Source organism: Diadema antillarum, unplaced genomic scaffold, assembly GCF_040938485.1.
Source record: "Diadema antillarum isolate AM-2024a unplaced genomic scaffold, OU_Dant_1.0 seq00001292_RagTag, whole genome shotgun sequence".
NCBI classification, from domain to species: Eukaryota; Metazoa; Echinodermata; class Echinoidea; order Diadematoida; family Diadematidae; genus Diadema; species Diadema antillarum.
The window spans coordinates 28970-41832 of record NW_027272071.1 but is presented as its reverse complement, the minus strand read 5'-3'; the positions used below and the strand labels follow the sequence as shown (position 1 = coordinate 41832).

General features: G+C 38.7%; 1 protein-coding gene across 1 annotated transcript; it reads right to left on the bottom strand.

Moving 5' to 3' along the window:
• Positions 1 to 1301: 1301 nt before the first annotated feature.
• On the bottom strand, positions 1302 to 1904 carry LOC139707998 (craniofacial development protein 2-like). Its single transcript, XM_071619991.1, has one exon. The coding sequence runs from the start codon at positions 1902 to 1904 to the stop codon at positions 1302 to 1304; it is 603 nt and encodes a 200-aa protein (XP_071476092.1).
• Positions 1905 to 12863: the final 10959 nt, after the last annotated feature.

Below are 12863 nucleotides of genomic sequence, written 5' to 3'. Positions count from 1 at the left end.
AAAGGCTTTCGTCAGGTCTATGAAGGCAATGTACAGCGGCTTTTGCTGCTCACGGCACTTCTCCTGCAGCTGGCGTAGTGAGAAGATCATGTCTACTGTAGATCGGCCTGCCCTGAAGCCGCACTGTGACTCTGGATACACCCGGGAGGCAAGACTCTGCAGGCGTGCCAGAACTACACGTGCGAAGACTTTTCCCACAACACTTAGGAGAGAGATGCCTCTATAGTTGTTGCAGTCGCTGCGGTGTCCCCTGTTCTTGTAGACAGTGACGATACTGGCATCAAGCATATCTTGGGGTACGTGGCCTTTTTCCCAGCAAAGACACAAGAGCTCATGGAGGTGTTGCAGTAGTACTGGCTTGCCGCTCTTTAGAACTTCTGGTGGGATACCATCATTTCCAGGAGCCTTCCCGCAGGATAGACGGTCAATGGCTTTGCTGAGTTCTTCTTTTGTAGGCAGGGCATTCAGCTCCTCCATGATTGAAAGGCTAGGTAAGGTGTCCAAGGCAGCATCTGTTACCTTATTTTGGGCTGCATAAAGTTCCAGGTAATGTTCTACCCAGCGTTCAAGCTGCTTACATTGGTCTGTGATGGCTTCTCCAGTCTTTGTCTTCAACGGTGCAGTCTTGATGGCGGTGGGACCGATTGCAGCTTTAATGCTGTCGTACATGTCCCTGGTATTTCCGCTGACTGCAGCTGTCTGAATCCTGCGGCACAGGTTCAACCAGTAGTCATTAGCACAACGGCGCGCAGTCTGTTGAACCTTGTTGCGAGCAGTTCTTAGGACATCGTGTGTGCTAGAGATGGGGTTCTGCTTGTAGGCCAGCAGGGCTTTCCTCTTGGCTTCAACATCTGATTGCATCACATCCCAGTGAGTTTCGTACCAGTCTTCGCTCCGACGTTCCTTCTTCCCGAACACAGAGAAGGCTGAGGAGTAGATAGTATCCTTAAGGTGGCACCATTTACTATCAATATCATTGTCATTTGGAATTGAAGTGATCATTTTCTCACTGAACGTGTCATGAAATCGTCGACATCTCTCGAGGTCGTTGATACAGCAGGTGTTGATGCGTGGGAGACCTTTGGTTTTGGTTCGATGTATTTTCTTTGTCATCAATCTCACTTTGCTACTGACGAGGGAGTGATCTGAGTCGCAGTCTGCGCTGTGATAGCTCCGTGTGTGGAGAACACTGCTAAGGTCTGTACGCTTGGTGATGATAAGATCAAGTTGGTGCCAGTGTGGAGACCGTGGATGTCTCCAGGAGACTTTGTGGCGTTCTTTACCTTTGAAATAGGTGTTTGTCACACACAGACCACGATGGCAGCACAGCTCCAGCAGCCCTGTCCATTATCATTCATCTTTCCCGTGCCTTGGTGGCCGAGGCAGGAAGACCAGGTGTTGTAGTCAGCTCCCACTCTAGCATTAAAATCTCCTAGAAGATAAAGTCCTTCAGTGCTGGGGATCCTGGATATCATCTCATCAAATTCTTCATAGAACTGGTCTTTAGTCTCTGAGGTGGAGCAGAGTGTCGGTGCATAAATGCTGAAGATGTTGATGAAGCCCACTGTTGTAGACAAACGCAGAGTGAGTATTCTCTCTGTCCCGCCAGTTGGTGGTTCAATGGTGGAAACCAGAGAGTTCTTCACTGCGAAGCCCAACCCGTGCTGTCTTGGATCGTCCTGTGACAGACCCTTCCAAAAGAAGGTGTAATTGGCTTCCTTGATAGAACCACTGTCTGCCAGACGGGTCTCCTGTAGACAGGCAATGTCAACATTTAGTCTTGATAGTTCCTTGTCGATAACCGCAGTCTTTCGGGCATCATTAATCTGTTCGATGTCGTTATTAAAACCAGGGCACATGGTTCGAACGTTCCAGGTTGCTAGCCGAAGGGTTGGAGTCTTCATTTTCACTTCTTAACTTCTCCTTCTTACATTGTGTCGACGTCTTGAGACGTCGCTGGAGTGTCTTCTCCAGAGTGCTACGAGCCTGGGCTGATGTGAAATGGAGAACTTGTGCTGCCCATACGTCAAGTTCCCCCTCTCGGCGTTGCTGATGTAGTCCAAAGGAAAGGATGAACCAATACAATTTGGCACCAGCACAGCTGCAGGAGTTGCCGGAAGGTAACGCAATACGTTGCTCGACCGCCTTAGGGACTCCACTCCGGATTTCTGTAGGGTTTACTCCTTAGACTTTTCTTCTCCCGAAGATAACCACAAGGCAGTGGGACCACGTGTCCCACTCACAAAAGTGAGTGGGACTCACGTGTCACACTCACAAAAGTCCAATTCATTCTTGGACTTTTGGAAGGAATTTTCATCACTGTTTTCATCACTGTTTTTCACTGTTTAAGCCCTCTACTAGTAGTTCAAGCGTGTACACTCTCTGGATCATTGGAAACGCAGTCAACTTGTTGCGCGATCTCAGTATAACGCACTTTACCAGTGTGCAGTGACGCACCTCCATTGTGACATCATAGGATGTGAAGGAATCAACGCAATCTTTAATTGTGACGTTATTGGAGTCAAAGAAACGTAAAACAACGTGTGAATTCCATCGCTTCTATCGCGGGATTATGTTGACACTTAAGTGCGAAACGGCTAGCAGAAAGTAGTGTTTAGTATAGGTCAGGTCGGGAATAATCAACCCTGCTATCAGTACCACGTAACCTAGTACTTTTGATTCTTAATAATTCAAAAACTGTATATCAGATAACACTGTCATTGGTATGGGTGATAGCTGAATAGTGTACAATTTTGTTGGAGGCGGTTTGAATATGAAAGCATAAATCATGTTCATGAAATCCATGCTTAAGTTCACAGTTACTTTCCAGATTTTTATCTATTTTCAATCCTCTGTATAAAACTTTCACTTTGCACAGGGGTCTTACTTTTTCCATATGCATGCATTTTTCGCCCTTACCGTGCATGAATTCAGACTAGAAGTGCCCAAGACAATCCTCAAGAATTATTGATTAAGCATTCATGTGCCAGGGAGCGTGAAACTGACGCCTAGTCAACAAGTGGTTCAGGCATGTCCATTGTTCAGGGCCATTGTCAGCACACACTCACAAACACATCATATGGGTGAGAATTTTGAACGATGTTTAATTGCCCATTTTCACATCTTATGACACTCTTTCCCTTAGAACACAACAGGATGATCTAAGAAACTAGATTATTCTATGTCACCTCAAAGCCTGGCAAATTTCCTTTCAGGAAATGTTTGGTTTGGTTGACACATCCTGTGCAAAGTTCAATTTTTGTACAGAGGGTTAACATTGACCAAAATCTGAAACCTTGCTTCAAAATCAATCTTAGATTTTATGAAACTGATTTATGCTTTCACATTCAAATCACCTCCAACAAAATTGTACACTATTCAGCTATTACTCATATCAATGACAGTTTTATAGGATGAACAGTTTTTGATATTTGTAAGATCAAAAGTGGGAAATATTTTTGAAAACACTTAGTATTTGAGTCTTTATTGCAATATGTATATATACATATATACATATACATACACGTATACATATGGGTGAGAATTTTGAACGATGTTTAATTGCCCATTTTCACATCTTATGACACTCTTTCCCTTAGAACACAACAGGATGATCTAAGAAACTAGATTATTTTATGTCACCTCAAAGCCTGGCAAATTTCCTTTCAGGAAATGTTTGGTTTGGTTGACACATCCTGTGCAAAGTTCAATTTTTGTACAGAGGGTTAACATTGACCAAAATCTGAAACCTTGCTTCAAAATCAATCTTAGATTTTATGAAACTGATTTATGCTTTCACATTCAAATCACCTCCAACAAAATTGTACACTATTCAGCTATTACTCATATCAATGACAGTTTTATAGGATGAACAGTTTTTGATATTTTTAAGATCAAAAGTGGGAAATATTTTTGAAAACACTTAGTATTTGAGTCTTTATTGCAATATGTATATATACATATATACATATACATACACGTATACATATGGGTGAGAATTTTGAACGATGTTTAATTGCCCATTTTCACATCTTATGACACTCTTTCCCTTAGAACACAACAGGATGATCTAAGAAACTAGATTATTTTATGTCACCTCAAAGCCTGGCAAATTTCCTTTCAGGAAATGTTTGGTTTGGTTGACTTTTGACTGATATTTCGCATTTGACAAGGACTTAAAGCGTAAAAATACGGTAAAAAAACTATTTTCACAAGGATTTTTGTTTTTTAAAACCAATGATGTCCCTTTTAGATGGTACGTGGCATCTAATATCTGACCGTGTTCTGGATCTGACATATCATGGGTATGTACCACAAAATTATAAGAACTTTATGAGCACGTAAAAAAATTACAGAGAACAATTTAAATATCAAAGCCCTAAATAGACGAACGTCCGTGATGCTTTTATTTCTATCGCTTCTGCTAATTCTACTTTGTTGTCCCAACTGTAATGTATACGTAAATTTGGTGTTCCACCTGATGTACATATCCTGCAAAAATTTTACGCATGCTTGCTGTACATGGGATGTAACATTCTGTTACGCAAGATTATACTCAGTTTTCGTAACGGATGTGCGTCCACTATTTACTAACAAAGATAGTAGCCCATTAAACGTTATTGGCGATATTGTTCTGAGTCGAAATCATCTAAGATCTAGCCACACGATAATATGCATGTTTTGAGTTTTTGTCCTTCCCTTGTCAAATGCAAACCGAAATTACAATTTTAGCGAAACCTCCGAGAAAAAAAAAAGAACGTCCGTGATGATTAAAACGTTATCGAGTGGGGCATCATCTTGCTTTGATGGCGCAGGTACATTTATCTCTGGCTTTTTAGCCGAGGAGCTGCATGTCATGTTTAGAGCGGACTGGGGCTCGTCTGCAGTTTTTGGACCATACGATTTACCGAAAACCAAGCAAATAACTAATATTTTCTCTGAAAATATACCTCCTGATCCCTCTCTGAGCAAAATATATGTTGAAAGAGTGTCAAATTTCGTATAATTTGCATTGACAATACCTTTTCAAATTTTTGAAAGAGTTAGGAAGGATACATACTCTCTGTCGATTAGTAACCCGTCCTGGAACATGACCCTATCTAGAACGAACGTCCGTGACTATTTCAGCGAATGTCCGTGACGTATGCAATCCAACCAATAGGGATAGCTTGTCTCGAAAGTGTCCTTTATTCTTTAAAACTCTTAGCACCAATAGCGACAAGTAAAGTTTTACCACAAAGTAAACAATGAGCTTAGAGCAGTAGTTTCAGGATTATTTATCATGATGAACAAACAGCTCAAAATTTATTCGCAAATTTACGCTTGTTTTCCTTCTATTTATAAAAAAAGCTAAGCAATGAAACCCAAGTTATAGGAAAATGGAATTTTGCGTAATCTATAATTTCTCTGCATTTTAATTTCTTTCTGATGAGGTTTTGGAGACAATTTGGACTGTTATAGGTTCTGAAAGTTTCGCTCACGAACGTTCGATCGGAGAAAGGAAATTTTTGATTATTACAAATATATCACTGTACATTAAGTTGATGTTATTTGAAAAATATTACCAAATCACTGAGTCTCTCATACCCAAAGGTGAATAACATTCAGTATTCGATTTACCTGTAATAACAAAAGGAAAACGTTTTGCTTACGGATGTTCGTTTGTAGAATAAGTCCATGGATTACATAGTAGAAAATTGAGGAACAGTGCCACTTTTTTGTGACAGATGCTCCCCGTGCATATCTTTTGAGTAAAGTAGCTGCCATCTCAAACAGAACACATCTAGTTTTGGTCTCCATCACGGACGTTCGCTGTAATTGTCATAATACTTTAGGCCTTAATACATTCTTATTTTTCTCTTCACAAAGACTTTTTTCCTCATTCCCTAAGTAGCCAGAACATGCTGCGACCAAACAGAAAAAAATCAGAAAACTGCTCCACAGTCACATTCACAATATATTGAAGCAAAAAGGATGAAATGATGGAAGAAGTCTGTAATTGGCATGTGTCAAGAAACGTAAAAGTTTCAAAAGGACGTGGAAGCAGTTGGATGAAGATGAAAAGAAACAGAGAAGGGATCGAGCTCCAACACACAGAGAAAAGAATTCCCAGTGCAGTGGTCCCGTTATACCGAATTCCTGTGGAGGAGCTTTTTTTGTTTATTTTTTATTCATCAAAATTTCGTCATAAGCGAACAAAATAATGCCATATACAATTTTGTTGTCTAATGAAAACACGCAAATCCTCCGTTCAAATGAATGAATGAATTTATTAAATGAATGAATGAATTTATTATCCAATGCAATAACAATCATTGTACATGTTTATAGTCGTATCAGTTACATAAAAAGCGAGGAAAATAGGAACCAGAAAATAGCATGAATGCTAGTCAAACATTGCCCCTTAAAGTTTTTGCAGTTATAAAGTATAATTATTTCTTAGTTTATTACCGTTCAGTAATGTGCTACGATTACCAATTATCAATAACTCTAGTACTAAGGAAAGGAAAAAATATCTGATTAAATGCACAGTTTGTGACGTAATGAATCTACTGATAATAATCTCTAATCCATGTATATCAAAAACATAAACAATGTCTATATATAGCGAAAAAATAGTATTTACATTTAAAAAGGTAAAATATAATATATGCTATCAAAATGTCAGGAGTACATTAACTTTCTAACAAAAGGTCTACGACAGCTTTTCGAAAACTTGACCTTGATGGTTTCTTCCTAATTTTGATTGGTAGGTCATTCCAAAAAATTGTACCTAGATAAGATAAACACTCTTTTCCCAAGCTCGGCTTTACCTTTGGTATATAAAGATTCTCATCTTCTTTTTTCCTTGTACTATATCCATGTTGAATTATTGAACAATATTCTGACAGCGAATGTGGCAAATTCTCCTTAATCAAGTCGTACATAAACTACAGATAGATAATCTATGCAGTTGATAAACATCAAGTATCTTAATATCCCTGAATAATGGTCTTGACCTTGTCATGTACGTACTGAATGTTATCACACGTAGTGCCATTTTTTGAATTGATAATATAGAATTAAGATCAACTTTTTTAGCTCCCCCCGAAACTTCGATACCATATTGTGACCCGATACAACAAAAAGGTCCTAAAGTCGCCAACGGTCGAAGCCGTGAAAATCGAGTTTGAAGTCTGAGCATTAAAATTGGTCAAAACTTACGATTTTTTGATTTTGACATATTACTGGAGTCTGACATGTCTTCTATCATCTGTCGAAATTTTGAAGCAAAATGATGAAAGGAAAGACCAAAAAATAACGTTTTTCTGAGCAATGTTTTTTGGCGTTTCAACGAAGCAGAAACTGGTTCGAAAATTTGGATTGAGCGCCACAGATAGGCTCCGCCCCTAGCAACAACCAGAGTGATCTCATTGGTCAGTTTTCTGCTTGCTGCTAACCGAAGCATGAAGCTCGCACACAAGTTCATGTTTTTGTTTTTGTTTTTGTTTTTGTTTTTACATTTTCCGGCAGTGCTTTTACAATTCCCGGTAAAAATTGAACGTTTTTGCATTTCCCAGGTATGCTGCTGCGAGACCTATTTACAAATCCCAGCGTATTTACAAATCCCGGCTCCATACTCCATCTTGAGGTCTCCTGTAACTGAAATAAGCACCAAACAATGCTGCTTAAGTCCAAGGTCCTGTTTACTCCCATAAAGTAAATGATAATAATATTAATGATTATTGCATCTGTGCCTGCAAGTTCACAAGCTGTCGTGCACTGTATGTGCCGAAATTGATCAAATAAGAAAAGAGGGGTATAATGTGTGCCGTGTAAACAAAGTACAAAGTACAAATACAAAGCGCTTAATCATTGAAGATGGTGTGTATGACCGTATTTGCTTTTCATATAAATGATTCAGTGTATTCATCTTCGTTGGTTAATTCAATGAAGTTTGCAAATGATACGATCATCTTTTCTTCTTGTAACTACCTACATACATTGACACAGTTGTTAAGTGAGAATTATAGGTTTTCCAGGTCAATTTCCTTTTTTTATTTTGGTCATTCCAATTAATGAATGTGCATTCAAATTCAAACAGCGCACGCACGCTTTAAATATTCGATTATTTGAATTTCTTGTGCATATTCTCTCATTGAAAATTTTTGATCGGTATAAAAAACAACAGGAATCAAGCTCCAACTGGAATCACATTTGTTATTTGAACATACAAGGTGTAGTATCTAATGAAAATGCATGATCGATATAAGAACAAACAGAAATGTGAAAACTGAAAAACCCGCCCTTTATTCATTACACACGGACGCTGTTTCAGCGTTCCGTTGCTTACCCTCTGCTGGCTTAAATAGGCAGGCGCAACAAGTACCGGGCGGCGAATATGTTTTTTCCGTAGCAACAACCAGAGTGATCTCATTGGTCAGTTTTCTGCTTGCTGCTAACCGAAGCATGAAGCTCGCACACAAGTTCATGTTTTTGTTTTTGTTTTTGTTTTTACATTTTCCGGCAGTGCTTTTACAATTCCCGGTAAAAATTGAACGTTTTTGCATTTCCCAGGTATGCTGCTGCGAGACCTATTTACAAATCCCAGCGTATTTACAAATCCCGGCTCCATACTGTTACGGGAGGTTAATTTGGCCTAACGAACCATCATAACCACCAAAATACCCAGACTCTCAAACAAGGTGTTTGGTCGATCTCGGTCATCTTGTCGAACTCCTTTTATTTACATATTCCTCCGCGGAACAATCAAGTGCCCAGAAATGATAGTACAATGCACATGTATCCATAACAATACTCCTTCTTCCTAGACCTGTTGAGGGTATGTACACAAAGGTAAGTTAACTATAAATTCTCAAAATCTGTACCCAGTTTAGCTACATTGTATTCGTTTAAATGCTAAAGTTCACAAACTATCTTGAGGTCTCCTGTAACTGAAATAAGCACCAAACAATGCTGCTTAAGTCCAAGGTCCTGTTTACTCCCATAAAGTAAAATGATAATAATATTAATGATTATTGCATCTGTGCCTGCAAGTTCACAAGCTGTCGTGCACTGTATGTGCCGAAATTGATCAAATAAGAAAAGAGGGGTATAATGTGTGCCGTGTAAACAAAGTACAAAGTACAAATACAAAGCGCTTAATCATTGAAGATGGTGTGTATGACCGTATTTGCTTTTCATATAAATGATTCAGTGTATTCATCTTCGTTGGTTAATTCAATGAAGTTTGCAAATGATACGATCATCTTTTCTTCTTGTAACTACCTACATACATTGACACAGTTGTTAAGTGAGAATTATAGGTTTTCCAGGTCAATTTCCTTTTTTTATTTTGGTCATTCCAATTAATGAATGTGCATTCAAATTCAAACAGCGCACGCACGCCTTAAATATTCGATTATTTGAATTTTTTGTGCATATTCTCTCATTGAAAATTTTTGATCGGTATAAAAAACAACAGGAATCAAGCTCCAGCTGGAATCACATTTGTTATTTGAACATACAAGGTGTAGTATCTAATGAAAATGCATGATCGATATAAAAACAAACAGAAATTTGAAAACTGAAAAACCCGCCCTTTATTCATTACACACGGACGCTGTTCCAGCGTTCCGTTGCTTGCCCTCTGCTGGCTTAAATAGGCAGGCGCAACAAGTACCGGGCGGCGAATATGTTTTTTTCCGTACATGGAAACGCTTTGGGAAATGTATTATTCATAAATTAAGCTGACAGACTAAAATGCGCAAGAGCGTGGACTTCGCCAAAACTCTATAACTTGGCCAACTTGTACACAATGAAAAGACTCGAACAGGCCTACTCTCTGTGTACACATGGAACGTATTCATTAGGTGATACGCCATCAGCGTATCACCTCTTGTGACTGTCTAAATCTTTATTCTTTATTTTTCTTTCTTTCTTCCAGATTTTTTCCAGGCCACTTCTATCAGTTTTCATTATTCAATGATCATAAAAATTTCCTTGATCACCAACATTCATATGAAGTTTCAGTTAGAAACTTTTCATGAGAAGCAGTCATGCATGACGTCACGTAGGCGCCACTTTGTGTTTTTCACATTGAGTCACGTAATTGACCATATCTTCCTAACTAATGTTATTTCTGAAATTCTTGTGGTAGACAAAAAACTTTAAGTCCATATCTACTACCATGTACATTCCTGACCGCGTGCGCATCACGACACGTGCGTACGCGCGTCAAAAAAAAAATCAAAATGCTCAAAATTCAACTTGTATCAAACGAGAGTACATTTCAGACGATTCGGAGCATTTCAAAAATTTCCGCGTGTGCGCGTTCGTGCGCGCGTTTCATGCATGCGCATCACCACATACGGATGTTAGAAATTCCGTTTCTTTGAGTAAATTTGATTTCTGATACATTAAGGATCAATATCCATCGACTTTTGGTCATTTTTTGACAAAAAACAAGGTAGTGCGAGCGCGTCAAAGTTAGAAATCCGCGCGCGCGTCTATGGGCAAATAATGATAATTGTTTATTGAGCTCTAGCTCAGCTCTAGCTCCTCCAAACATGACCCCCATTTTGTATTACATCTATAGAAAGCCCTTGAGTTATAAATGTGATTTGATGTAGTCATCTGCCCGCCCGGATGTCATGACGTCATCATAACGTCATCCTAATTCAAAAAAAATTGGATTTGAAAAAATAGCAAAACTTGTTTTAACATTAAATATGATTATCTCGGTAATGTAAAGTAAATTTTCTTTGAATTTTAAATATGTATTGGCTTAATTATTGTACTACCGATGATATATTCAACACTTTTCATTTTTACAATAGTATCATGGTCAAAACTTTGAAGATTTTTTGTCCAATTTCTACTTGTTTATGTGTTATCTCTATGGGAGTGAAGTTTTTCTGGAAATGAAAATTGACATGACTGTCTTTATCGAGCACTAGCTCACTCACCCTTCTGTGAATTTCTCCCAGATTTTAATAGGGTAAAATGGGGTAACTGGGACACTGGGGCAAGAGGGACACTTACGGATTATGGGTACGTACATTGTCAAGTCTGCCAAGTTTGATGAAAAAACCGTTTTGGAGCTGTTTTGGAGTTTACAGGAAAATTATAACGGCAAAGGTTTATGAGCAATTTTGAACCACAACCACAGTATGTACCTATACACCATCGGTATACGTAACATTGTTGAAGTAAAATATCTATATATTTTTTTTTTAAATTTCTCGGCAGTTTTTTACGATTCCCGCCAAAACTGAACATTTTTACATTTCCCGGCGAGACGGTTTTACAATTCCCGACGTTTTTTGTTTGTTTGTTTGTTTGTTTGTTTGTTTTACAAATCGGATTTGTAAAACACGCTTCCACAAGCATGACAAGGAGTAGGGTTAGCGCATCGTTCTCAAGCCGTGGGCCTAACGCAACCGTCGTTAGATTGACTTTTACGTCGCTGCCATCAATCTATTCTCTCCATCTTCCTTACTGCTGTCGAAAATACTGCAAAAGTATGGTCATTGTTATCAGACACTTCAGTTACAACAAATGTTTTAGACCTAGAAACAAGCGACAATGACCTCTGCTTTTAAATTCGATCAGCAACAATTATCATAGGTGGCGGCGCTAACCTAACATGGCGCATGTATATTCCTCCGCCTTTTCAGAAAAGAAGTTATTTGTCTTTCTGTTCGAAGACTGGTATTTAATAAAAAAGAAAAATATATTCGAACTCATTTTTTTTTTCAACTCTCTCGCTTAACCCTCATTATTTAGAGGTAGAGACAAATCGTGAATCTCTTCGTAATTTACTACATTTTCTCCGTGTATATACATCGATCGCTGGTCAGAAGCGTGGTTACATTACAGATAGGGGAACCGGGGGCAAAGTGGACCAAAAATGTTTGTCCAGCCAAAACGGGAATTCAAAGCAGAGTAAAGCAAGATTTTTTTGTTTTGTTTATAACATTACCTAAGGACTACCGCTAACAAGTAGCATGCAGTAAAATTTGTTTTCAAATCATCAGTTTTTTCAATAACTGTGAATTTGAAACAAGTATGAAAACTCCACGTTGCCCCAGACCATTGGGGCAAAGTGGAATACAAAACGCAAGGTATTCAGCGTGCGTGGAAATTCACCAAACTTCATTTTACCCACAAGCCCATTAGTTAACATTTTTCACATTGCCCCGTCCACTTTGCCCCAACCATGTATAATTTTCCTAACATGCAAAACAATGACGTCGGTCGATATTTGCTAGCCCTGATACCACGATTTATGGAAGCTTAACTTACTTTGTATTCCTTCATATGGAAATAACATCTTTCTGAACTGAGTTGAACTGAATTAAAATCCATGCATCGTTGTTACCATGGTTTTCGAGATACTCTTTCAGATAATCATAATTTGGCAAAATATATATAATCGTCAATATTTTGAGGTATATGCAAGACAGATATTTTCCCTAAGAGAACACATATACAATTATTTATTTACACAGCTCTGATATCAAAAGGTGGAGCATCCCTAGAAGGATCTTGGTGCAAAAGCTTTAGATTCAAGACTCAATATATTATATAAGTTTAATGGGGGTGTTTCACTTTGCTCTGTGTTCCTCTTTGCCCGGGGTTCCCCTACATGCTTCGTGCATGCGCATGCCGTGTGTGTTAATTAGGCAAAACAAAAAATAATGCATTGCATTGGCGTAACGCGACCGACCCTAAGAAGTCACCGACCCTCGATAAAATCGCTATTGCTATCACGACAGCACAATATTTTCATATCTATAGTGCAATCGTTATCGCTTAGGCGCAGTCGCCATCTTTTCCCGTATTTCGTCGGTTCCTCATTTGAGTTCCAGAGCTTTCATCTT